Genomic DNA, 26,397 nt, shown 5'->3' with positions numbered 1-26,397 from the left:
ATGTATAAGCACAACAATGTACTGAATTGTGTCTTGCCTTATATTTAATATGTAGATCAATACCTCTTCCCTTATGTATCCTGAATTTGAAAAGGTTGCAAAAGAGTAGGGACCTTTTTGGGATGGGAGAATTTGTGCCATGTCCTTTAGCTTTCTGGAAATGTAATTACTTGGAAGTGATGAACTAGGTCAAGAGTGCTTCTTAAAATCACACATTGCAAGATCCCTGGTTGTATTATCTGAGGCCAGCTAGAACAGCAGGCCTTGGGCCACGTGCCCAGTGTTGAATAATAAGATGAGAGACCTTAGAAATATGAGCTCCTCTGCCGTGTGTTTTGGGGTTTTCAGCCCTTAACTCTGTGGGTCTGGGGAAGGGCAACAGAGACTTCTTGCTCATGGCCAAGGCCCTTAAGTTGATGAGGAGGAAATAGGGCAAAAGAACTAGCAGTGAGTATGAAGGAATTACTGGTGGGAAAAAAGGAGCTCAGTTAGTTGATGGCATAGAGTTTAAATTCAACTTCTGCTAATTGGGTAGATTTGACAACTCCTTGTGGAGCTGAGTTTAGTTCTTTCCCTTGAGCCTCTCCTTTCCTCCCAGTGGACAGCAGCCTGTTTATATTCTTCCAGAGAAGATGATAAAGCCCCCCTGAGGCAGTTACAAAATCTCCAAGTTCCTATTCCAGGGACCTGGTTTTCAGGAATTCACTCCTCCTTTCACGTGGCAGTTAGAAGGGAGGAGGCACAGCTTCTATACTTGCATTCCAGGAAGGATCCCAAAAGGAGCAGGGTTCAGGGTGAGAGATCTGAATGGGTATAAATACTTCTCATGTAGCTGCCCATCAGGTGGGCCCGGAGCTTCTTTGGATATGGCTAAACCTGCCACTCTGTGACCCTGTGCAGTGGCACAGAGCTTCCAAGTTCACCAGGGCTAGAAATCCTTTCCCTGGGAAGCCCACAGGATGATAATGGTCAGCAGACAGGTGGATGGGTAAGACTTTGTCACGGTGACAGGGAATGAATCTCACCAGAAACAAAACAGTAGCTAATTCACATAGGTCCCTTGACCACCCTCAACGGAACCAACAGTCTTGCGGGCAAATACAGGGGGTTCTGACCACAATCGAAACTGACGCAGTCCCAGCTGCATGGCGCTCATCCGCCTGCGCCTGCCTCACTGCTTTCCCCTTTCACGGAGCAACAAGTCAGTGAAGAAGCTGCACCGCAGCCTGGCTCTAAACGATCCCGGAGAAGCTCCGGTGGAACCAGAGGTTGTGATCCACCAAGTTAGAGTTATTCTAAGGAGCCAGAATGTAAAATCTTTGGAGAAGGTACATGCTGACTTGATAGGAAAGGAATCTCAAAGGGAAAGGACCAGTTTGGATGCCTACCAAGACTGAGAATAATTACAAGGACAACTTGTGGTGAAGGTTCTAAGACGTGGGATCGTTTGCTTAAATCAGCCTTTTTAATAATCTGATCATCTAGTTGTTAAAAATATAAACAAACTGACATTTGTGAATTGAATAAAGGCTTTTGACACTTGGAATAAATATCTGATGGGTAGGCTGGAGTCCCTGTTCTTAAGGAAAAGAGCCACAGCTGATTTGAGTATAACGTTTAATGTAAGATAACAGTGGATTGGCAGAGTTGGTACAAAGCTAAGAGATTCAGTTCTAGTCAGTGAGTTAATAGCCTAGGCACCTGGATAAAAATTGGCCCTGCTGTCCTGAGTCCTCCAAAGCCCTCTGCACAGCAGCAGCTAGAGGCGCCAAGACTGATACTGGCTACCTGAAGGCTTGGATGGAATCCAGGTGTTCCCAATTCCCAGAGTGAATCAAGAGACTGGCTGGCCCCAGTCAACATAGCAGGTGTAATTTTCAGGACAGGCTTGAGGAAAGTAGGTACAGAACTGGACACAGGGTCTAGGTTGCTGTACATTTGCCACATACAGTAATCCAAGAGGCTCTCAGCTTGAGTGGTTTGCCTTTCCACCCTCCCTGACTGCTTATGGTAGGGAAGAAGGTGACTGTCCAATTTAAGAAAAAAGAACTTTCCAAAAGCTATATTTGGCATAAGCTAATGCCACTGCTAGTGCTGCCAGTGGCCAGGCACAGACACAAGGCCCTGAGGAGCTGGGAGAAAAGGAGAAGGATGTGCAGGCAGAGCAGGAGACAGCCAGCTCAGGTCCCTGTCCTAGGACCCCAGAAGGATAAAGGCCGTGCAGCAAAGGGTAACGTACGGTCCTCTTTGGTCAGGCAAAGGCCCTAGCATGGGCCTGGAGGTGAGAGGGCTGGGAGGCGCAGGCTCTGTCCGCTGGCCCCAGGCTTTAGGCTCATCACATTGAGGTGGTGATGCAGCAAGAGACGAGGCAAGGAGACAGCAGTCAGGCTGGGAATCCCCGGATCCTAGGAGCTGCCCTTGTCATCCATGAGGTCATACCTGCAGGAACAAGCAGAGACAGCTCGGGTAGAAAGATGACTTTTGTGTCCTCTTATAAATGAGACATGATCTGAGGCTCTTGTACTTCAGAAGATCATGGTTCTCAGCTCAGATTACATCCTTTTCTCCCCCTGTGACTGGGATGTCTCCTCAAAGATCCAGGCCCATCCCCAGCTCACCAGATACTCACCACTGGGCTGCACCCTGGGAGAGGTCTATCTCAGCAAGGTCCAACTGCACCTGTGTTGGAGGATAGTTGGGGTGATATGTTACTTTTGATACATCCAAAGACCATCCTCACATACTCCTGGTCCCAAATCAGTGGCGAGGTAACTGGGTCACCGGTAGAGTAGTGTCACCAGGGCGATTCCTCCCAATAAGGACTGCAAGCCTTGCCACTGGCAGCCTCTAACGCTCCTCTTCACCCTGCTCACCCCTGCCCTCTTACCTTCCCCAGCAGCTCACGTTCTCGTGACATGAAGGAGGAACTAGACTTCACAGAGACATCTAGCTTTCGCCGGAGAGCCTCATCCAGGGACAGCTCCCACTCAAACCTGGGGAGGGACTGGGTGTCAGGGGCAGGGTCCTTCCTGAGCCTGCTGTCTCCCCACCTGAATGCCCACTGACTTACCGCTCATTGAATTCAGGATTCAGGGTCCTCTTCTTCTGTGAAGTCTTCCTCTTGGTGCCCCGGTTCTTGTCTGGCAGTAGCAACAGTGACACATAGGGGTCAGGAGGGTCCCGCCCATTTTGTCGAAGGGCCCTGGAACAGGAGGAAGGCAGTGGTGAGGGAGCCTCAGGGGAGGGATGGGGAGAAACGAGTCTGGGATGGATAGAGTCTCACCGGCACCCGTGAACGATGCTGACCAGCTTTCGTTCTTCACTGTAGTACCAAACCGTCAGTCTCACCTGGCCCAGAGGCCCGGCTGGAGCCTCATGGGGACTGTGGAGAGATGGAGATGGGCCTGGGAGAGGTGGTGCCTCGGGAGCCTATAGCTTATCCTTTAGTTCCTTGACTGTGTCCCATCTTTCTGTCCCAGAGCTTTACCTGTCACCGTGCGTTAGGCGTTGCCGGAGCTCTGGGGCTGAGGAGGTAATGTGTGGGAGTCCCTTCCAGAGCTCTAGTTCTTCACTCAGAGAGGAGGAGCTGTGGCTGTAGCTGTGGCTGTGAGCTTCCACCCCCGAGTGCTGGGACACCAGGATCTAGGCGGGCAAGAATGCCGTGAGCTGCACAGCGTCCTGCTCCCCCCGGGCTAGGAGGACATGGCCCTCTGCTCCCGCCCTCCCTCCCCCTGCCCACATGTCCTGGCGCTCACCCCCAGCTGTGCTCTCAGTAGCACTTGCCCTTGACCATTGCTGAGTGTAAACCAGCGGTCCAGGCAGAGCCGGTCAGCCACGAGGAGCTCGGAGAGGGGCAGGGATAACGAACCCAGTGTGCCAGTCCCCTCACCCCGAACCTGCGGAGCAACAGGACTGTGATCAAGAGAGAAGTGATTCAGGGGGAAGGTATAGCTCAAGTGGTAGAGCACATGCTTAGCATGCAGGAGGTTCTGGGTTCAATCCCTAGTACCTACTCTAAAAATATATAAACCTAATTACCCCCACCCCCCCAAAAAAAGCAAAAGAAAAAAAATCACGTTAAAAAAAAAAGAGAAATGATTTAGTTCTGGCATCCCAGGTCCAAACGCTTGGAGGCTTGGGTGGTTGTGGTGAGAGACGCTCCTTCTGGTCCCACTTCCCTACTTTCCTGTCTTAACCAGAGCAGGCTGTGCTATTTACTTCCTAAGCTTTCACAGATGATACCAGTAATACCTGCACAGGGCGGAGGACAGTAAAAACGGAATTAAGTTTCTGCCCATCCTACCCCCACGTCCATACTCCAGATGTAATGACGTTTAAGCCCTTCCTGCTTCTTCGTTCTAACAGTTCTAACTAATCTGCCTACATCTCTACTTCATAATTTGCTGACTTTAGTACATAGTGATGCCCTGCTATGCAAGATGATGAATTTTAACACTCGGCAACATTTGACCACTTCCTGTCTCTTGAAACACACTTCTTTCGGCTTCTGTAACCCACTCTCTCCTGGTGAGCATCCTACCGCCATGGCTACACTTCAGGCCCTCTGAAAGGCTCTTCTTCCCCCATCTGTCCTTTCATTGTTTCATTGTCCATCCTTTTGTCCTCTTTTCACTCTACACACGCCCTGAGGGATCTTGCTCACCCTCATGACTACAGTTGCTCCCTGTTGCTTGCTCATGATGCTCAAACAGGAGGGAGAGGGAAGAACATTGTAATGGGCTGTAGATCTACCAACAGGATGGCTGTCTCCCCTTGGATGGCCCTCAAGAGATCTCAAATGCTAACTCCTGCTCTGTGCATTCCCTGTGTTGGCAACAGTACCTTTATCTGTCCAGCCAGCCCACCCATGCTAAACCTGGGAGTTAGCACCTAGGCTGTTCCTTGTTCCTTCTCCCCTTCCATGTCAAAATAACCACTAAATACATCTGGCCTTTGTCAATTCTTGCTTCAGGTAAATCTAATAGTCTCTTAACTCATCTACCTGCCTCCAGTGTTGCCTCCCTCTAGTCCATCTTTCACCCTGGTGTCAGCAAGATCTTTCTAAAATGCACATCTGGATATGCCACCCTCCATTCCTTCCAGTGTTCCCTATGCCTTTAGGGTAAAATCCAAATTCTTAGCATATTTTTTAAGAGCTCCTGTGAGCTCCCTTCTGCCTGCCTCTCTAATCTATAATTTGCCTTCTTTCTCCTCCATTTCCTTCTCAGCCTAAAGAGTTTTCCTGTCAGGGCCTATTTACCTTTAAGCTAAGGATGTCTTTCTTAGCACCCACCTCACCTTTTCCCTAGTCTGAGTTAGAACCTCTCCTTTTTTCCTCACGTTGCCTTTTACCTTAGTGGTTATTATCTGTCTGGAAGTATTCTCTGGTCATTTTTCTCCCAAGAGAGTGTGAATTCCAAAAAGATAAGAACTATACTTTTTATCTCTGAATGCCCTGTGCCTGCTTCAGTGCCTGACCCATGACAGCAATCTGCAAAATGTTTGTAGAATGAAGTTACAGTACCTGCAACTCCAGGCTCTCAGTGTTTGGTTTCCTGATGAGAAAGGAGGCACTTTCATCCCAGATAGGGGCTGATGTTTGGGAAACAGTCTGGTGGAGATGGGGGGTGATGATCAGTGGTTGACACTCTCTACTCCTCTCGTCCCTCCCATCCCTAGTCCTGCAGCATTTCCTAATACCTTAGTTTTATGGGAAGTATCTCCTACAGCAAGAGTAGCATAAGGGCTGGGAGGCTTGGTACCTTTCCGGAGCTGGAAAGAGAATATTAGTCTTAAATTTGGACCAGTGGATCCCCACCACAAACTACATCCACAGCCAGTGGCCTATGTCCCCATTATCACTTGACAGCCACCACCCTCCTGTTCTTGGACAGACAATTCTTCCCACCTGGGAGAGAGGAATTTGGAATTTACTATTCCAAATACACCAGCAGCATCCAAACCTGAGGGAGGTAGAAGGGCCAAAGAGCTATGGGGTGTGGGGAGCAGATCTCACCGGCAGGTCCTCAGCCCGCTCCAGGTAGACGGACAGCAGGGCTGCTGCCAGTTCTGCACTCTTCTGAGTCTGGATCAAACTGTTCACCTGCAGCACCTGGGGGAGGACACACAGGGGCTGGGGAGTGGTCACTGACACCCTGGGGCCTGGCATATGCCTTGAAAGCTGATGGAAGAGTTTACCTTGACCCATCTGTGGTCCCTTCCTTCCTCCAGCATCTTTCCTTACCTCCTCTAACTCAGCAGCAGTGGGACGAGGGGTCAGACGCTCCAGACGCAAATGTAGGCGGCCAGATGGGACATCCTCCAAGGTCAGCCACTGTGGAATTAGGTAGGGTTAAGACTTGGGGGTGCGGAGACAGGGACTATGAGAATGAGACATGTCAGGTTCAGGAGGGATGGTTGATTCTAATTCCATACTCACTTCATCAAGGAAGCCACTGTTTAGGACTGTGGTGAGACTCACTTTACACCTGTAAAGGAGAAAGAGTCAAGTCTATGGTCAAAGCCAGTCTCTTGTCTCCAGGAGGCCAAACTTCCATGGCCTACAGAGGCCCAGCCTCCTACCCTCTCACCTGCCCAGAAAGTCATCCTTGTCCAGGTCCTTATCGAAAACCTCAACCTCTAGCTCTTGGCCTGGAATTGATGTGACGATCACCTAGTGGGAGAAAACAGTGGGGACGTAAGGGAATCCTTTCCTTTCCTTCTTCAAATGACGAGACCACACCCCCACCCCTGCCCATCAGCTGACTGCAGAGGTTTTCTGGACCACTGTCAGAACTGGGGGAAGAAGGGGGCAGGGCTGGGAGGAGTCCTAGCCACTCGGTTCTGACCTCAAAGACCTCATTCCAGTGGGGGTTGAGATCTTCCCGAACAACACGGCTCCGGAAGCTTCGTCCTGCCAGCTTTAGTTTGACATAAGGGTCTGACTTGCCCTTCACCAATCCTCCCAAGAAACGGTCTTTGGCAATCAGGTCCTGGGCCTCTAATACATGGATCCGAAGCACATTCTGCAAAAGGGACAGATGGGGGCACCAGATGTCAAAGGGAGGAACCTGTCAGACCCAGCCCTGAAATAGGCTTTGCACACACACAGTTCTAGTTCCTTCCAGATAGTGACTCACCTCTGTCCCAAAATTACTGTCAGGAGTAGTTTGATAGGGTCGAGGTGGGGCATCCACACTGCTGCCTGTCTCGGGGTCCTCACTGTCCAGGTCCCAAGCCCCCGGAGTACCAGGCACAGCAGGGAAGCGCACTTCGGATGGATCCAAGTACAGGAGCTGGGAAGGGGAGTGACTGTGATTGTCGAGTCAAAGCAGTGCATTTAGGCTCCGGCAGGCAAGGTGTAGGGGGCTAGGGGACAGAGTGGGGGCTCTGACTGGGTAAACAGGTCCCTGCCTGGGCTGGGCATATCTCTAGAGGGTTCCCTCCTCACTCACTCTACTCAACCATCTCTTCCTCCAGTGACATCAACATTTTTTGTGTTCCTTCTAGATGCTTCCACATACACTAGCTCATTTAATCTTAGGGGATGCCCTTTCCCTACTCTTAATACCGAGGAATCCACAAGGCCCTTCCCTACCCACAGCACTTTCCCCATCTCCATACCCTCATCACCAGTTTCATGTAGAGCCGGGAGTTTGGGCCAGAGCTGCTGAGCTGGAACCACTGGTCCAGAGTGAGCTCAGGAGCAGTCAGCAGACGAGGCAGAGGCAGGGTCAGTGCCCCTAAAGTCAGGGCCCTGGAGTCATCCTTCACCTACAGGCCCAGGAGAAGGGGATGGAGTAAGAGATTAGGGAAGAGGGAGGCGGACTCAAAAAACAATAACATGGCTGCAGCTTCATTCCCTCTGTGCCAAAGACAAAACTTTTGCTCCTTTTACAGTCCTCTGCCCACTCGATGGTCCCTCCTATGCTCTTTGTGGTCCCATTACCTGGAAAGTTCTCATTCTGCTCCTCTCTGCCTATTTAAATCCTACTGATACTTCAAGACCCACTGAAAATCCTGCTTCCTTCACAAAGTCTCTCCTTTCTCCACCCTCTGTACCTTTCTCTGGCCATCCTTAGCACCATACTATGGGTATTTCACACCCACTGGTTAATGTTGAATCATACTTAGATGATTTTATATATGTTTGTGTCTATGAAACTAGCCAGTGAGCTTCATGAAGGCAGATACCATGTTTCATGCTCTATGACCTTAAGAGTGCTAGGTGTCTGCAGGTGCTCAGTATGTTCTTCTCTTTTAAAAAATAATTGTATTGAGCTATAATTTACATACCACAAAAATCACTATTTTCAGTGTAAAATTCTCAATTATAATGATTCTAGAGAGAAGGGTGAGGAACTATGGAGAGTGGAGGAGGTGGAGAGTCTAGGTAGATGGACTGAAAATAGAGATCAGAGGAGAAGATGGAGAGAAGAAATGGTGCTGATCTGAAAGACAGAGTAGGGAATCCAGGAGGGGCTGATAGGTGATTCTCTTACCTGCACATCGAGCTCCTGGCTTTGAGGGTCTTGCAGGAAGAATCGGAAGGCTTCCTCCCACACCGGAGAGTTGGTGCTATAGACAGACTGGAGATGTGCAGGATGGGGTCAAAGGTACACGGCACAGTACCATTCCTACTTCTCCAGAAAACCCCTGCCCTTACAGGCATTCTAAAGGGAAGACTTCATCCCAAGAACAGTCCTCCCTCCTTCTGGCCCCACACACGTATGACACCTCCCACAGTGATGTCCTTGTCCTGGCCCTCACCTTGCTCTCCTGGGTCACATCCTGAATTGACAGCTGTACCATGGGGTTGGGCTCCTTGTTCCCCCTTTTCAGCTGTGGGGGATACAGTTCAGAGGTCACCATCTTGGTTGTTTTTGTTTCAGTGAAGGAAGGTGGGCTCTCATCAGAATCTTTCCCCTGAGGTGGCTCTGATCCCCTTCTTGGAACCCTTGTGTCACATGCTGTTGCTTCTGGAGCAGGGGCAAGGGGGATGGTGTGGGAACGCCCTCAGAAGCCACACTCACAGGAAGATCCTGGGCCCGATCCAGATAGACCACTAAGATGGCAGCTGATGGGGGCTCTGGTCGGGAGGAGACTCCGCGGTTCCACTGCAGAACCTGGTGGGGGCGGGTAGCAGTCAGACCTCCATCCCCTCAGGCCCCCATACTAACTACCTGTTTCTCCCCTACTAGGTTCCTGTTGTACATGTTAGTTACCTGCTCCAGTTTTTCTGCATCTGGCAAGAGTGAAAGCCATTCTAGCCTTAAGTGAACTTGGCCTTGCCCACCTTGTAGAGGGAACCACTGGAGGGAGAGGGAGTGGAAGAAGTGAGTATAGTATACACTACAGAAGAAGTAGAGTAGAGATCAGATACCCACCCAACCTCTTCCCCGCCAACGTAGCAACCATTGTCTACCCAATGGGTGACACCACCCTCCACCTTCCTCTTCTCTCAACTTACTTCATCCATTACTCCAGCCTGCAATACCTTCCCCACATCCAGCTTCATTCTAGGGGTGGTGGTGGTGGTGATGATGGCAGTGAAAGGGAAAAGAGGGGAGTGTTGTAATTAGCAGCATGTTGTTCATTGGCCCTCCACTCAACCACCCAGAAATAGCTGGCAGATCTCAGACTCCCTTCTGAAGACTCAGGAGGCATTTATGTATGTGTGCATGTGTGTGTGTGGTGGGGATGAGGGGTGGGAAGGTTGGGAAGGAAAATGACACATGATTCTTAAGCTCGGAAAAGGATTATAATTCCCTCTGGGAACTTGGTGGCCTTGGGGCTTTAGAATCCCAACACAGGCAGAGTCTCACCTGCCCAGAAAGTCATCTTTGTCTGGATCCTTGTCAAACACCTCCACCTCAATCTCCTGTCCTGGGACCTCATGTACCATCACCTGAAGGACACAGAGGGATAAGGGTCTGCAAGTGTGAGAATCATCCCATCAGCATCTTCTCTCAAAACCTCCCAGAGCCTCCCAACCTGACATAGCCCCTTTCCTTGGTTCTCCCACCTCGTAAGTCTCTCCCCACTGGGGGTTAAGTTCCTCATTGATGACACGACTGCAGAATGCCTGGGTGCCCACTCGCACAAGTGCGTACGGGTCCGACTTGCCCTCAATCAGGCCCTTTACATATTTGTCCTTAGAGCTCAGCCCTCGTGCAGCCAGCAGGTGAATCCGAATAATGCCCTGAGGGCAGGAATCAGATTGTGAGAAATTAAAGATCCAGCACAGGGTTCCTGAGAGAAGGATCTGTCTAATAGGGGAGAGGCCGTACCCTGGGAAGAGGGGAACGCAACTGGGCTACATCCTGAAGGTCAGGCACAAGGGGCACCAGTAATCGATTGGGCAACACAAGGAAGGCAGCGATGGAATCCATGATCATGTTGTCAGAGAGGGAGCTGAATGAGGGAGGAGAAAAGGAGGTGAGTGTGGCCCTAGCTTCCCATATCTCCCCACCCCCAACTGTTTCCCACAATCAAGAGATGTAAAGCTAGAGGGAAGTCCTTGCTTCAATACACCTTTTTGCTACGCTTCTACCCTGATTTCCCACCTACTGCTCTGTCCCTCCCTCACTACCATCCCAGTTCGTCTTTCTCCTTTTGCCCCTGCTGAGGAGTCTGTAGCCTTCTTCATCCTCTACCAAAATGCACGGTCCTCCCACAGAAAAAAAATTACAGTATGCAACTTTTCATGGGTATTTGTCTGATGTCCCCAACTAGGGTCAAGGCTCCTGGAGGACACTGGCTTCAGCTTTTACTGCTCTGTATTCATTAATCCTCCAAGCCAGGGCTGGAATACTTAGCGGTACTCAGTAAGTCCTTGATACCTGAGTCCTGGGATATCCAGCAGGTTGGTCATCCCTGTCCAGTTGATATCTAAGGTCTGGAAGCACAGAGCAAGGGGATCAGGACAGAGCATATGGTGGCATGGTCACCCCATCCAACAAGTACCAGACCCCTCAGCCTGCTTGTCAATTCCCTCCCCCATAGCTGGCCACCCTCCCCCTCCCAGTCCCCTGTTTCCTCACTCATCTACCCCTCCTCAATGTTTTCCCTTACCGGGCGTCGGATAAAGAACATCGACACAGCCCCCACGATAGGAAGGTCCCCAATAAGTGGCTCAAGAATCACCCGCAAGACACCATGTAGCTGGGGCAGGAAGAGAAAAGCAAAGCCTTTCCTCAGAAGAGGCCTTCGTTCTCCCACAAACCTCCCCAGCCTGGGTTTTCCCAACCTCCCACTTCCCTACACCTGATGAAACTTAGGGCAAAGGCTTCCCTTGGAGGCTCCTGACATCTGCCCCACCTGCATGCCCTTGACTCCTGCTTTGCAGAAATATTTCTTCACTTCCACATCAATCTGTACATCACCTACATAGCTGGGGGTTGGTGAGGAAGAGAACAGAGAGGGTTAGTACAAGGCTGTAGTGGGGGTCCAGGGAGTGAAGTAGAGTGACCAGGAAGGGAAAGTGGGAAGAGTGGTGAGTGGCATTACCTGATGTTCAAGTCCATCAGGATCTGCTCTTTTCTCTGACCAGAGTGAACCTTGACTCCTAGGATGCGCAGTGGCTGGAGAGAGATGAATTCTTGAGAGGGGATGGAAAGGGAGGAATACCTCAGCCTCCTTTGGGCCACCCACCTCCCCTGTCCCATCTCCTCTCTTCCATTACTTTCCCTCCTACATACGTACTTTTTCACCCAGTTCCACTCGTGTGAATGTAAATGTCTGCAGGTGAGGGTTAGATCCTCGAACAGCTGGGGCCACAGTTTCAGCCAAAAGTTTCTCCATATACTGGCCCAGGAAGGGCCAGACCTGGGCCACAATCTGGGAGGAAAGGGATCTGGTCACAGAGCTGGCCCTCTAAGGCAAGTGCCTTCAGAATCCTCCCCACAGGGAGGACTGGGGACTAGGCTGGGGCTAGAAGTGAAGTATGACAGGGCCTGGCAAGAGAAATGAACGCCATTCCCCCTCATGAAAAAAAAAAAAATCAAGACAATCAACCCTCACCTTGTTTAGCCACTCAGCCTTTTCCACATCTGGGAAGCTGACCTGGAGGTGGAGGAAGCAGACAGTGAGGAGCACACCCCTACTCCTGGGTCCTACTAAGGTGCCAGGTGGGATGCCCTCTGAGGAAACCCAAGTGCGACAGAGCCTCCTCACACCCAGGGGTTGGGGGGAGGGGCTGGGGCGTCCTGAGATTCATTCCTCCACAGGGTTTGGGGGCACTGAGGTCTCTGACAAAGGGAGCTGCCAGGGTGCAGGCCACACCATGTTGCTTTGCGGATAGCTCAGGGAGGTGAACTGACAGCTGCTGGGGCAGAGAGGAGGAGGGAAGAGAAGGGCACATTCTTTCTGGAGGGGGAGGTCCTGACAAGTCAGAGTTTGAGGAGGAAATCCTGGGACTGGATTAGTCCGGGTTCCTTTTACCAGCCTTCCCTCAAACCCTCAGACTGGGACTTCTATACCAAGAAGGTGAAGAGGGAAGCGGCTCCTGAGTTAGGGAGGGGCCAGAGGAGTTATTTAGGCCCAGGCTGCTGTTTTCTTTTTTGTCAATGTGATTCCTTGTACAGGAAGGAAGGACACCTGTGCTTTGTATTGGGCGGAGGAGGAGTTGCCTTAGCAGAAAGATTAATTTCCATGATGAGGAGTAGGAGGAACAGAGGCAGGTTGCTGCCTGGGCTATAAGTCTCCTGGGGCCACTTCTCCCCCTTTCTCCACCCCAGTCCAGGATCTGGGTAGCAAGGCCGTGTCTGCCTTGTGTCAACTTTGATTCTCCCTCGACGGGCACCTCTGCTGGGAGGAGCAGGAAGGGAGGGGCCGGGTAACGGGCTCTGCCTCTGCAAGGCCTAAGAGAAGCCATTCTGGCCCCTCAACAGAGGAGAGGGGCGTAGTAATAGGGTCCTGGCCCCAACCGTGAAAGCGTGGCCCACAGTCCGGAAAAGGGTGGGGCCGGCCAGGGGCGGTGGAGTGTGGGCAGCGGGCACTGCAGCAGCCGCACTGCCCTCCCCGCAGCACCCCCGCCCTTTGTCCAGAAGCCGCCTCCGCTGCGCTGCGGCCCCGCTGCCTGAGGCTGGAAGACGAGGGCCGGAGGGTCCGTCCAGGTGCAGGGGCTTGGCTGCTCCCGGAGCTGGGTCCCAGGGGTACCCAAGGATAAGAGCGGGAAAAGGAAGAACCTTATGGCCTTAAGAAATTTTTTAAAAGTCCTTGGGAGGACAGGAAAGACGAGGGAACCCTCTGAGCGGGAACGGGGATGCCCAGCAGCAGCAACGGCGTGAGCGGCACCAGGAACGAGGAGGGGCATTCGAGCAGCTTGGAGGAAGAGCCACTGCTGAGACGGGCTCCTCAGATGTTATTACTGCTCTTGCCCAAGCGTATAGGAAAAAGTCCTGATTTTGTTGAAGAACCGGGATCTGGGCGTGCGGAAGGCGGAGGTGGGACGGCGAGGGGAGGGGAATAGTCGATCCCAAGAGAGGCGCGTTCCAGCAAGCAGGAGGCTAGTGAGGCGGGAGGGGAAAGTCTGGGGTCCATCGTCCCAAGATGAGGAGCTGACTTTAGGGACAGGGAGGGAGAGCCCTACTACTGGAGGGCTAGAAGGGGGCTATGCTGCACTGAGGATTGAGGGGGGTCGCTTACCCAGGCAGGTAGCTCTCGATGGCTCATGTAAAGAGTTTTTGCCGTGAGCCGCTCCTCATCGTCCAGCAGCTGCCGCGCTACTCGAAGGCTCCGTTCTTTCTCCTCGCGGACCCGGCGCCAGCCCAGGTAGAGGGCGAGGCCGAGGAGCACGAAACCCACGCTGAGTCCCATTGCGCCGGCCAGGTACACCGGCACCAGCACCAGCAACCTCCGCCCAAACGAAGTCAGCACCGCCAGGGCCTCACCCGCCGCGCCTGGGCCGGCAGGTTGGTTCCCAGAACTCTGCTCCGGCTTTGTGTTTGCAGTGGGGGACAGGTCAGGGGGGTCGGAGGGAGTAGAGGTCTGGTCCACGGGGCTAGGGCTGGAGTCGTCTCCAAGAGAGCGCTCCATGGTGCCACCTCTGGGAGGACCCACCCGACCCAGAGACCAGCTAGCGGTTGCCTAGTCTTGCGACGAGCTCCCCTCTACAAACCAAAAATCCCAGAATGGGGGAGGGAACTTCAAGCCACGCCCTCTTCCCTGACGACTCGGGTTGGCCCGCGCCGCAGAGACCAAGGTGGAGTCAAAAGCTCGAGACCCCGCCCCCTTCCGCGGGGAGCGGGAGAGGGCTCCGGAAAGGCAGGACCTTCCTGATTGGACCAGAGTGCCAAGATAGGCGGTCTGGAATGGCGGGAAAAGGAGTAAAAAGGCTAAAAGTGCAGCCTGTGATTAGGCAGAAAGAGAAGGAGGCGTAGCGTACCATTTAAAGAGGAGAGGTGGGACCAGGAGTTCCCCCACGTGGGATTGGAGTGCCTGTGGTATGACGTCATGCAGAGCCGCGTCGCGAATTACTCGGTTTTAGAGCAAGCTGGGGTTGTGAAGTTAAGTTGTGGAGGATCAGGATTTCCTTTCACTCCATTCAGACAGTTTGGCAGGATTTAGTCTGGGATTCCTACATGCTCATTTGTTAACTTTCCCTAGCTTTCATACTTTTTCCCCTGGGTCTCCTTACACAAGGAAAGAAATTACCCTATTTGGAATGAAAGTGTTCAATGACTGACCTTGTTTATCCTGTTCCCCAGTCTTCTACCTTGTCTATGCGCTGTAAAGACAGACACTACAGAAAACGTGAGAATCTGAGAATTAGAGTTGAGATTATCCAGCCTTCAGGGAAGGGGGGGGGAGGCGGAGTGAATAGGAAGTGAGGCTTTGTTTCTCTTTAGAAATCTCCAAGTTAGTCCATTCTGTCTCCAAGAGTTAAAGGACAGATTAAAACTAAATTGGCTCCAAAGTGGGGAGGGGATCAGCTGCAGCAGAAATGATTACATCTTCCTAGAATTTCCTGACCCTGAGGAACTGCTAGGACACGAAAATGAGAAATCAAAAGTAATGAGACGATTCTATTTCTCATTTGCCTGAGTTATAAGGAAGGTTTAGAATACTGTCAGATGTAGAACTAATGCAGTTCTACATTGCACTGCGTAGGTTTACGAACGGAAAAATGCAGGGTTCATTGATGATGACTAAGGTAACTGGTGGAATGTTGTCTAGGGACTTAGAAAGTGGACTGATTGAAAGCCCAGGAGGGAAGGGTTGGGGATAAGATGATTACCTTTTAATGCAGTATATGTGGGGCTCGTTGTGTTATTCTGTTTGATGCAGCAGGGGAACTAGGATTGATTTTTTGAAAGAGACTAGATCTGCAGCCATTAAATTTTATCTGGCTCTGCAGGACAGATTTCATCAGGCTGTGTTTCATCAAAGCTGCTTAAAACCTGTCCCTGCCCAGCCTTCCTCCCTTAATCTTAAAATTTCTCACTTCCTTTTCTCTACTTCCCTGAAGATAACACTATCTAAACTGCTTCTTTGGAGGATGTAAGAGGGATCTACTTACCAACTGATGAAGCAGAACTATGGCAGGAAACTGGATGAACCTCCTTAGAGAGAAACTTCTCATTAAACTGAAATTTGCCAAGCATTGGAGTAGGGGGAAGGACTCCTTTAGGCTGGAGGATGGAGAGGGCGATCTATAGAGGTTCCTTTCCATACTTTACATTTTTCATCCTATCTAAGTCATCAGACCCTCGCACTGAAGACGGTATATGGAGGACAAAAGCTCATCCCCAGGAAGGTCTCTTCCCATCTGGGACCCAGGAGCCACAGAATCAGCAGCTGCAATGCAGGCACCAGAACAAGTAAACAGGGTGGGTCCCCGCCCATTGACAATTCTGCTGCCCAGGTGCCACCTGGTGGTGATAAGCAGTAAGTGGGTAACAGTAAAAAAGATGGCCATTTGATAGAGGAAGTGTCTTAAGTGAGGAGAGTACTGAGACTTCCCGGGTTTGCAATCTGCATTTATATGTAAACTACAATTGCCTCTCAGGGGAGGCAGAGGGTCAGATATGGTAATCTGGTCCCAGCCTACTCTAAGATGGAAGGATCAACAGGATTTGAGGAAACGTCCTCTGTATTATTCCTAGCAAGTTACTGCATAGTGGTCCCCTTGTTGGATGGCTGTTATCATTAGAACTATCTTATGCCAAGTCTGCCTAAATAGATTCCTGGCTCCATTCCTTACTAATTGCAGAACCCTGGGTTGATTACCCTCTTTAAGCCTGCCTGCTCCTCTGCAAACTGGGTAGATTAATAATACTCATCGTGTCAATGAGATACTGCATGTAAAGTGCTGAGCAGAGTGCCTTGGTTTATATAAAGTACTCAAATGTTAGCTGTTTTTCTAGAACTTCCTGCTTATTTCCTATGCAACAAGGTAGGACCTTTTCTCCACTAGGCAGCCCTTCAAATCTTTGAAGACATCTACTGGGTCTACCCTCAGTCTTCTTGTCAGTTATTTTCAGGTACCACACTAGTTTGTCAAGGGCCCTCTCTAAAAACTGTTTAGAAGAACACACACTTCAGAATTGGTTCCACTCCTACAGGGTTGAACTGCTATATTTACACTGTGTAACTATGGTTCTCTTATCCTTATGGAGCTCCTAGAAAAGCACCTAGAACAGAGCAGGCTCTTAATATTTATTGACATTATGAAGAGTAAGATTTTAATTTTATGTAACCAATTGGAAGTCCCACGTTGTTCTCATGTGAATTACTGCTAACGTAGATCTCTGCATTTGTTCCTCAGAGAGGCGCAAACAATTTTTCATGGGGAGAGTCAATCTAAATTGATCCAAATTGACCCCTTGGGTTAATTTAGTCAATCCAAGTTACAGACACTTTCAATATTACTTAGTACTTCCTTGTGTTACTGTTGGTAACTGGGCTCTTCATATTTTTATACTTCTTTTTTTTTTTAAATAAAACATAACCTTTGGGGATATCACTAGAGACTAGAGATTTCTCTAACATGAATGTGCTCATCAACATCTACTAGGCACAAATGTTCAGTTTTAATTCTGTCAAACGCTACTATTAACCAACCCATTAATTATTTGCTTATCTGCAGTGACTTAGCAGGTGAGAAAGAGGAAAGAAGCTCCGACATCTGGGAACTGGCCTGATACAGCTAGGTTTGGAACTGTTAGGGGCTAACCTGGGCTCATAGGTAGGAAATGGTGCTCTCCTGCTGGACAGAAAGTCTCACAAAACACCAACATCAGCCAAGGACACTCAGTAACTGTGATGAAGTGAGGCAAAAAAGAAGACGACTTTGAAATTGTGCTCAAGCACTAAACAAGGTAAGTGTGCAAACCACAAAACAGCAAACATCCCCCTCTCCCAGCTAATGAGTGACTGCTGCTTCATTACCTAGTACAGCTTCAGCTTCACTTTAGTCCGCCCTTTTTCTAGATAAGATAAAGATAGCCAATCTTGGAATTATCCCTGCTTCCCTGACAGCACTGAATCCAGAGTGAAGCCCCACTTCCTCAAACCTTCCCCTAAGTCACTTAAGCAAAGTCCAGGTCCTGTAAGTCCTTTCTGACACCCTCTTGCAAGATACACTATGGTTCTGCATGGCATGTTCTCTCCATCATTGCAATGAGCATTAAATCCAATTTGTTCAACTGCAGGTGTACCCCTGGTGGTCTCTAGCTGGAGTACATTAATAAAGTACCGACAACATCTACAGTTTCCCAAATCTACCTCTTTAGAGATACTTAGCAAAAAAAAATAATAAAGTTAGCTTGTCAGAATTTGGCCAAGATGAATTCACATTGGTATCTATGATCACATTTGTCTAGATGCTCATAAACAATCTCTTTTAATAATCCAGAACTGTGCCAGAAAATCAACATTAAGCTTTCCAACGTGTACAATATTTTAGTATTTGCCCGTTTTTAGTCTTCAGCCTCCCCCCCCCCCCTTAATGACTAGCCTTTACCTAGCCCACCATCTTCAACCCCAGGTGTAACCTGAGTGATCAACCAGACAAGAGAACAAGAGGTAGCACGAAACGATGGGGAGAGAACAACCCAGGATCACTTTCTCTAGCCCCAAATCCACTGACCATTAGACTAGACACCTGAGTTGTTTCCCCTACATCAGCCATGAGCTGAGGAGGAACTGAGGTTTGGCTACCGGGACCCTTGGCCTTACTCTTCAATTGGATCGAAAATCTTTGTAGTTCTAAGTGGAGGCAGAGGGAAGAAAGGGATGAACCCTGAGGCCGGAGTCCCCAGAAGAACTCTCCTTTTCCCAGCACCTCTCAAGCCTTGAAGGCTTAAGGCACTGGTAACTGAGGACAGGATGGGGTGGGAGGGATGTAACTGCCATCAACAACTCAGATTGCAGAGCCACCTGCCCTGCTCTGTTTGAATAAGGGAAGATCTGTCAGTACATACCCTATTCCCATTTCCCAGCACAGCCCCCTCCTTAGTACCTGCCCCCCTAAATGACCCTAGGAACCCTGGTTACTAAGGCAACCTGGGAATAGTACATGCAGATAGAAACCTGAACAGATGGGACTATTTTTAAACTAGACTAGGTGGCTCCAATGTTTTTACGCTATGAATTGCCTTCCCCAAAGCCTTTGGTCTTGGTCTTGTCCTGGGTCCTACCTTTCTTCACTGGCTTCCATCCAACCTTACCCAAGTTATGTGAGAGTGGGGTCTTTATCTCATTTTGGCATGAGATCTATTTACTGCTCCCATCTTCCACACAGAATATCTAAGCAAGTTTTCACTGCCTCCACTTGTTAAAAATAATTTTTTTTATTTCTTTGGAAAATGGTGGGCCCTGCCCTATGGATTGCCAGGCCAAGCCAGGTACTGAAAGCTCCCCTAGTGTTTGGGCTGGAGTACTGTGGTCCCCGCCTTCCCACGGGACCAGGAGCAGCTCCTGTACTGTCCAGCTCAACTAGGCCCCCAAATGTCTGAAGGCTCCTACGAGGCCTTTTCTCCTGGCCACCCACTTCCCCATCTTTCCTGGCTTTCCCTCTGGACAGGGTATTTTTTTCTTCCAAAGCTAGTGCTGGAACCTGTGCTGTGCAGAAGAGAGGACAAGACCAGGGATGTCCCCAACTTCCCATCAGAGGACACACAAGCCCTCAGTCAGTCCTTCCTCTGCTGGCTTCAGTCTGCGCTCCTATGCAAGCCCCCTCTGTGAGGCTTGAAGGAAGATGGACAAGATAACCCTCATAAAAGGGAGGTGAGAGAAAACACACCAACCCAATCCCTTCTCAGAAGCAAACTCCTTGTAGTTTCTCGTCCTCGTTCATGGGTGAGCCCTTCGGACAGGGCCTGGGATGGCTAGGCGAGTGGGTGGGTAAGGGCCCCTCGACCCCAGCCCTGGAAGGCTATACCAGGGGAGTGTCCATTAGCCCCATCAGTGTGGCATGGCTGTGATACGCATGCTCTGGGAAGCGATAGGGTAAGTCACCATGGGAGTGGTGGTGTGGCTCATTGTGATTCCTGCCAAGGGCTGGGCCATTGATACGGCGACAGGGGCCACAGGAGCCACAGATACAGCCACAGGAGCCATGGAGACAGGTGGGGGTGCCATTCCCTGGGCAATGGTTTGAGCCAGAGCAGCTGACAGTGGCGTGATCTCTGGGTTCAAGTGTGGGGGTGGGGGTGGTGGAGCAGCAGGAGGTGCAGTATTAGTTGGGGGAGCAGCTGGAGCTCCAGCAGGGGCCACCAGTTCTTGCTGGGACACGGGGCGAGGCTGTAGAGCCTGGCTGCTGAGAGTAGTGTGAGTCTGGGCGATGCCATGGTTAAAAGTGGCAACAGTGCCCACGGTGGGGGCCAGAGTCTGCTCAGTCGCTGGTGCAGTGGAGCTGAGGGTCATGACCTTGGCCTGATTGCGGAACTGGGCATTTTGTTCCAGCAGTACCTCGTTGGTGGCCAGCAGGTTGCTGACCTGCTTCTTCAGCTCTTCTACCCGCTTCCTGAGCATGGCATTCTCCTCTTCTAGCAGTCTGCACTCCACCCCTCGGGACGAAGCCAGGCTGTATTCATACGATTCAAAATGGGGGCCATCTGGGGGGCAGCATCCACCTCGTCGGCGCTTGGGGCCTGGTTCATGGTCCTCAAAGCCCCTGTCAGGGAGGTCGTAGATATCATAGAGATCGTGACGTCGTCCTGGGGGAACTGGGCCTGTTGAGCCCCCACCACCAGCGCCTCCTCCACCCCGAGCATCAAACTCAAAATCTCGTTGCAGGTGCCGGAACTTGCACTTGGCTCCTCTCTGGCAATCACCCTTGAGAAAGTCACGGCAGATAGGGACCTCCTCCTTGCCATTTGGTAGGTCAGCTGGTGAAAGGCCCAGGCCGGCTGCCACTTTCTGCCTCAGCCGAGGAGGAAGCTCTCCTGTCTTTTTATAGCCATCCTCATCCTCCTTGGAGCCATGGATGAATCGACAGTTTGGGCGGCTACACTCCTTGTTCTGGAAGTCGTGGCAGAAGATGAACTCGTTTTTGCTCACCCCCAAGTTGGACACCTCACTCATGTCTGGATGGCGATAACGGCAGCGCTTGCCTCGCTTGCACACGTTCCTCAGGAAGTCTCTACAGATGGCATCTGAGCTGGCCCCGCCACTGCCTGCCCCAGTCCCACTGGCCTCCTCGCTGCCACCGCCTCCAGGGCCTCCACCGCTGCTCCCAGTGCCGTTGGCATAGCTGTCCCGGTCCGGCATCCTGGTCCCCCCCAACTCAGGGCTCTCTTCCTTTTCTTGCCACCCTTGGTGACTGCTAGAAAAGAGGAGAACTGTGTCAAATAGGAGTCCTCGACGGAGGTCAAACTCTTCCTGACTATAGGAGAGGCAGTCCAGCAAGAGGCAGGCCAGAGGGGCAATGGCTTTGGAGATGGAGAATCCAAGGGATGAGAATTCTGCCTTGACTGGCTGGCTTGTCAGAAGTCCCACCCAGGCGCTAGCTCGTGCACCTGGCCTGGGTCAGAATGATTCATCCTTGCCTGGCTAACAGAGGAGGGAGGGAGCTGGGGTCAAGTCACCTCATCTCACCTAACGATGACAGGCCAAGGAGGGGGCAGGGAAAGAACAGCACTGGATTTTATTTCCCCTTCTGAACTGACCTAATTAAAGTTGTGGAAGCAAAATTAAAACTGCTGTTTGTCGTTGTCTGAATAGGCTAAGAGGAGACTAGGAATAGTGGCCAAGATAAGCTGGTAAGCTATTAAGATTGTGGATAATAAAGATACTGGTGACAGAACTTCCCTGAACCTCTCTTCCATGGGATCTCAGGTAAGGGCTCTGTGAAGTATCAGATCTCTAGATCCCAAGAAATCCTGAGTAAGGAGACTGGTATCACCAGCTTGAGGGCAGTCCCTATAACCTGTCATTTTTTTGGTATTCTCTGCCAGCTCACCACCGTTCTCAACCCTAGAGTGGTCAGCCTCTCCCCTCCATTTCAGAGGAAGAATTCTACAGCTAGACTCTTCACTTATAGGCCCCTACAAAGGACTAAAGCATTTTGGGGAGGTCAAGGCAATAGAAAGGAGTTAATTTCACAAGGACAAGGGATCTTTCTTTCCCCATTCTATACCCCTTCCACCCTTCCATGGGAAGATCCCACCGACATGAAACCACACCATTCCTCACCCCATAAAGATCCTCTTTATTTATAGACTCTATAAAAGCTTTTTAAGTCTTCTCTTTCCCAAGAGGGCTCAGGAACGTCAGTCCACTGCCGTGGTTCTAGCCCTCCCCTCTCCCCACCCCCAACCAGACTAGGAGTCCCTGCTACCACGTGTCTGACCTCCTAAGCCTTTCCTAGGCAGTGTTCAGGCTCCCTCTGCTGTTCAAATAGTAAAACGCCATGCTGTTTCCCCATGAGTATAAGGGAATCTTTCCAGTTTCTTTGGCCTTGATCGCCCCTCAACCATCTAATCCATTGCCTCGACTTTGCGTTCAAGGTAAAATGAACCCTAAAATGAACCGACCAGATCAGAGACGAGAGCATCTGTAAAAGAGGGGTCCTCTTCCTCCAAAGGGAGGTAGTCCCAGAATGATAGAAACAATCAAGGAGAACAGCGGGAAAAGAAAAGATAGAAACTTTTACTAAAAGGGAAAAGACCTGGTGAAAAATAAATGGCACCTACCCAAGCCTGATTCATGTTGCAAGTCCCACCAGACACAGAAAAATCAAACGAGATACCCCTTCCCACCCAGCTCTCCCAGGATTGTTCGATACCTGAGGTAGCTCAGGTGAAGTCCGGGGCTCCTGTGGGTCTCCACCTCCACATCACTGCTGGGTTCTGAACAGGAGAAAAACAGATACTTGGGTGGGAGAAGGGGTAAGAATGGAGTACTAGCGGGTGGTTGTTACAAGACTGAAGTCTGACAAAAAGGCAAGAGCTCTGGGAACTTCAAGAATTCCTTAGGGTTCAAATTGAACTTCACTTGTCAAGAGGAAAAGTTGCCAGCAAGAAGAGTAAGGGGTAGAACCAATTTGGAGAGCCTAGGATAATGGGTTTGAAAACCAGCCTCAAGTGAACAAGGGTGAGGGGCGCCCTGCCTCAAGATGAAGGAGGCTGTGGGGATCAGGGCTCGACCTAGGGTTGGGATTAGGAACTCTGAACAGCGAGCCGTGCAAGGGCAGCGACTGACAGTGCAGTGGGATGGCGGATTAGACTCGGGGGCGGTGATTATGACGCTTCGCAACACCCCAGAGTTGGCGAAAAAAGTCAAGGAGTTTCCTGCAGCAAGTCTTACAGCCTGGCAGACTCTCGTTCAATGCCGCCGGAGTTCAGCCGGGGACCAGGTGAATAGGACTATGGGAATACGAACTGAAGCGGGGAGGGGGCTCCAGGTGACATCAAGCTGAGGGGATGGGCAGGGCTGTGACGTCACGGAGCTGGCGTTTACTCGCGAAGCGGGGTCAATCAGAAAAGAGATTCGGCCCTGAGACATGAAGAAGAACCAACTCGGCCCTGGGGGGGCCTTGTGTAGCCCGGCTGAGACCAGCCGCTGGGCCGGCCCCGACTCCTCCCCTCCGGGCGCGGTCTCCACCTAAGTCTCCCGCCTCCCTCACCTGCCGCCGCCGCCGTAGTTGCTGCTGCCGCCTGCCGGTCCTCTAGCTTCGACAAAGAGCCGCCTACCCTATCGTCCTTCCGCTTCCTGCGGAAGAAAAGACGCTCTAGCCAGCAGACCCGGAACTATACTCTATGGTGTGCAAAGTACTTGCGCGACTTGCCGCAGGAAGTTCCCAGCAAGCTTTGCGTGTCACCATGGCAACCCGATAAAACGGCACAGCAAAGTACCTAAAAAGCGGGAATTTAGCTGAGACACCACTGACCCCTATGCCCCCGAAATCAACCTGAAAGCTGTCCCTGGCGTGTATAACTCCCCTTTCCAGGAAGGGCCACTCAATACTCTGGCAGCTCCGAGGGACGGGAACCAGATGTTGGTCAGGGGCGGGGCCCACATCCGCGACTGAAGCCTATACAGCTCGCTTGACATCCTGTACAGCTCGGGGTAGAGGCCGACTGTACTGATTAAAAAAAAACTTCCCAATGGAACAACAACAAAAAAAGCCACGGAACAGACAAGACGATTTTTTTCCTTCAGCTAAAACAGCAGAAGAGATGGTTTATTGTACACGTGTTACATTCAGCCACAACTGAGAACAGAACTAGTCCATAATATCACAGGTCCAGGGCAAAGGACCAAAAGGGCCCGTTTTGATATGAGCAAGATGGGTCTCTTAAAAGTGGTCGAGGCGATCAGAATGGCGGTAGATGTTCCAAATCCACTGAAACAAGTTCTGGACAGTAGACATGCAGTCCAACATTATCTAACAGTGTCCCTGGCCTCTGGCTTTCCTTGCTTCTGCTCCTGTGGCTTCCACGGGTGTACAAGTTCACTTGGACCTCTGTCTCATCTTTCTTCTTTTGCGCTTCAGCCTGAAAAATCAAACATGAGAATACACTTCCTGCCCACAAGTCCGAGGTTCAGTCTTTCCCTCCCATCTAAAATGTGCATACAATACACGGAATGGGTAAAAATCAACACTACAGTTCTATTAGCTTGTGTCCAATCCCTGGCTTTGACAAGTCAATGCTCATAACGTTTTTCACTTAAAGATGTTTCAGATTTCTAAACCAAATGTTCCTCCCAAGTTCTGTCCAAGGAGTGCTCCACTTCCCCTACCCTGCAAAGTCTCAGCGTACCTGCGCATTCGCTTCTTCCTCCACTGGCAACCGATCATAACCAGAGACAAAGATTAAAACAAGAGATTATTAGTTTCAGTAACAAGCTAGGTAGGGTTACGAAGAGCATCATTTAAAACCTGGCAAGTTCTTGACCAAGTATGAAGGCACAGTTGCAATAATCACAAACACAATCCAGACTCCCAGCCGGGTCTCCAACGTAAAACCCCGAATTCCGCATGCTCTCTTCTACTCCCGCCCTCTCTTCCACATTTACCCACCACCTCCGCTGCTTCTCCCCAAACTATCCTCCCTCTCCCACTAGCCCTTGGGCACCCTTGAGAACCCAATGATCTGGGAATGATGGCGAACTTCCCTGGCCTGGGTCTTCGCCGCAATCGCCAATTCCTACAGCCTTAGCTTACTGGCAGGGACTGCTTACCTTCGCTCTCATTGCGAGGAGGCTTCTACGGGTAAAGAAAAAAAGGCTACGGTTAGTTTGCTGTAATGATGGTAAGTGCAGAGACGAGATGTTAATGGATTGTACTCGGAATCCGAACACAGACAAAACCGACACTCACCTCAGAAGATGGCGCTAAGGCCGAGAGAGCGCGAAAGGCACGCCTACGGATATTTAATGAAACGCTCAGTGTCGTCACTTCCGGTAGCTCGCCCTGCCCCCGGGGCGGGGCTGCCCTGGGCCAGTAAAGGTAGTTTTCGGTCCTTCTCTGGTACCTGATAAGTGATCGAGTTAGGAGAGTTCTCTTGGAAAACAGTATTTTGAGTTACAAAATCCCCCTTTCCCCAGTTTTATTATGAATTACTTAAATATGAGCACAGTGTTTCCAATAAGAGACAAAGATGCAGACGAGCAAAGATAGCGACTTCCGCTTTCCCTCATTGCTTCATGGGAATTGCAGTTTCCTGGCGACACCCTCCATTTTACTGCGGGTTGAATGAAGTTTTGGATACATGGATAGGTGCGGACTGTACAAAAATTCCTGATTTGTTGTACTGGTTTGCTTTATTTTATATCTTAATTGCTGCAAGGAGAATCGATCTCGGAACTTCCAAAGGTCCTAAGATTCCAGAACATGGAAGAATGTTAAGTGGGGAGTTGAGAAAACTGCCATAATACAAAGAGAACTTTGTCGCTGAAATGGATCAGCTCTTTCCCTAGCCAACTCTGGTCTTTTTCCACAACGCCTGAGGCAGAATGTCACTAGATTCCTGGCCACAATGCATCTTTTTCAGAAAACACTTCAGTGATACTCCCTCTACATAGGGTGAGGATCAAATCAATGGACAGAGGAGAAGCAAGATTGGCTAGACATTTTAGGAGAATATTTGTTGGTAAGATAACATTCCCAGTCTCATGATATGATCAGGTCAGAAGCACCCAGAAAACAGACACCCAAAGATTTGACTACAGGAAACTTGAATTATGAAGGATGAAAGAGCACCCTTAATCATAGAGGCTTCACCTTACTCACAGCAAGATATTTTAAGGCTTGTTATAGTCCCTCCTTTTTTAATGGTTTTCCTTTGTAACATTTCACCTTTTTAACTCTGGCAAGTTTCTAAAATTAGAGCCCTTGTTCCAAGTGCTTAAGTGGTTCTACTACTGTCACCATCAGAATCTACCAAGGTTTTGAAAACAAAAAATAAAAACTGAGTCAAATTATTCTGTATCATGTCCACCAAGATTGCACCTGTTGATTGCCCCCTAGTCTGTAAGCTCTTATGAAGGAATCTTTGTTCAGCTTTATTCAGCACAGGGGAGTGGGCCTGTACGATACTCAGTGGTAGAGTGCATGTATCTCCATTCATTCATTCACTCATTAATTTATTGGGGTGGGTGGGTTAGATTTATTTATTTTTAGAGGAGGTACTGGGGGTTGAACCCAAGACCTCTGGTATGCTAAGCATGCACTCTACTACTACAGCTATAACTCCCCAGCTCCCAATACCTCCATTAAAAAAAAAGAGAAGTTTTGCTCAGTATAGTATCTTCAGCTCAGCAATGCCTCATGTTAAAATGCTCTAATTATGCATCTACTCTTAAACTGGCTGTGAAAAATTGCGTAATACTAAAGGCGTTCTTCCTGGCTTCCTAAATCAAGATAAACACTTCTTTGCAATAAACACTGTGTCCTTGAACAAAGTGTCAGCAGCAAGGGATGTTTTTACTTTAGAAAAATCAAACTCC

General features: G+C 50.2%; 2 protein-coding genes and 1 long non-coding RNA gene across 4 annotated transcripts; all 3 read right to left on the bottom strand.

The window, feature by feature from the left end:
* Positions 1-1,600: 1,600 nt before the first annotated feature.
* On the bottom strand, positions 1,601-15,653 carry ESYT1 (extended synaptotagmin 1). 2 transcript variants are annotated; one of them, XM_045523275.2, is made up of 33 exons: positions 15,521-15,653; positions 14,688-14,743; positions 13,648-13,938; positions 12,022-12,063; positions 11,704-11,838; positions 11,509-11,582; positions 11,320-11,392; positions 11,074-11,163; positions 10,842-10,897; positions 10,290-10,413; positions 10,025-10,201; positions 9,825-9,907; positions 9,470-9,518; positions 9,225-9,311; positions 9,033-9,125; positions 8,770-8,841; positions 8,502-8,588; positions 7,624-7,773; positions 7,140-7,295; positions 6,849-7,025; positions 6,591-6,673; positions 6,440-6,488; positions 6,245-6,334; positions 6,017-6,112; positions 5,701-5,772; positions 5,525-5,611; positions 3,756-3,896; positions 3,488-3,642; positions 3,284-3,382; positions 3,071-3,202; positions 2,888-2,993; positions 2,630-2,679; positions 1,601-2,439 (listed from the first exon to the last, which is right to left on the bottom strand). In XM_045523275.2, exons 1-33 carry the CDS (start codon positions 15,603-15,605, stop codon positions 2,406-2,408), a joined length of 3,351 nt encoding a protein of 1,116 aa, XP_045379231.1. In that variant the 5' UTR covers positions 15,606-15,653; the 3' UTR covers positions 1,601-2,405. The 2 variants fall into 2 exon arrangements, with proteins under 2 accessions (XP_045379231.1, XP_010962174.1); XM_010963872.3 differs by lacking the exons at positions 14,688-14,743; positions 15,521-15,653 and having other exon boundaries at positions 13,648-14,640.
* Positions 15,654-17,829: 2,176 nt separating this feature from the next.
* On the bottom strand, positions 17,830-20,715 carry ZC3H10 (zinc finger CCCH-type containing 10). The gene has a single exon (XM_010963873.3). The coding sequence runs from the start codon at positions 20,713-20,715 to the stop codon at positions 19,408-19,410; it is 1,308 nt and encodes a 435-aa protein (XP_010962175.1). The 3' UTR covers positions 17,830-19,407.
* Positions 20,716-23,591: 2,876 nt separating this feature from the next.
* Positions 23,592-24,827, bottom strand: LOC105075927 (uncharacterized). Its single transcript, XR_006728000.2, has 4 exons — positions 24,770-24,827; positions 24,631-24,655; positions 24,210-24,232; positions 23,592-23,942 (listed from the first exon to the last, which is right to left on the bottom strand). It is a non-coding gene; the product is annotated as an uncharacterized LOC105075927 (long non-coding RNA).
* Between the last annotated feature and the right edge of the window lie 1,570 nt (positions 24,828-26,397).

This window comes from Camelus bactrianus, chromosome 12 (assembly GCF_048773025.1).
Source record: "Camelus bactrianus isolate YW-2024 breed Bactrian camel chromosome 12, ASM4877302v1, whole genome shotgun sequence".
NCBI classification, from domain to species: Eukaryota; Metazoa; Chordata; class Mammalia; order Artiodactyla; family Camelidae; genus Camelus; species Camelus bactrianus.
This window is presented reverse-complemented; position numbering and strand designations above follow the sequence as displayed.

Bases quoted from the DNA above. Each gene is read 5' to 3' on its own strand.
- ZC3H10 (XM_010963873.3), bottom strand. From the start codon at position 20,715: ATGCCGGACCGGGACAGCTATGCCAACGGCACTGGGAGCAGCGGTGGA.
- ESYT1 (XM_045523275.2), bottom strand. From the start codon at position 15,605: ATGCTTGGCAAATTTCAGTTTAATGAGAAGTTTCTCTCTAAGGAGGTT. The intron at 10,898-11,073 runs GTAAGGGAAAAC...CTGTGCTTCCAG, and splicing joins TGTTCTTTATCCGACGCCCG to ACCTTAGATATCAACTGGAC. The intron at 3,383-3,487 runs GTAAAGCTCTGG...ATCTCTCCACAG, and splicing joins CGCCTAACGCACGGTGACAG to TCCCCATGAGGCTCCAGCCG.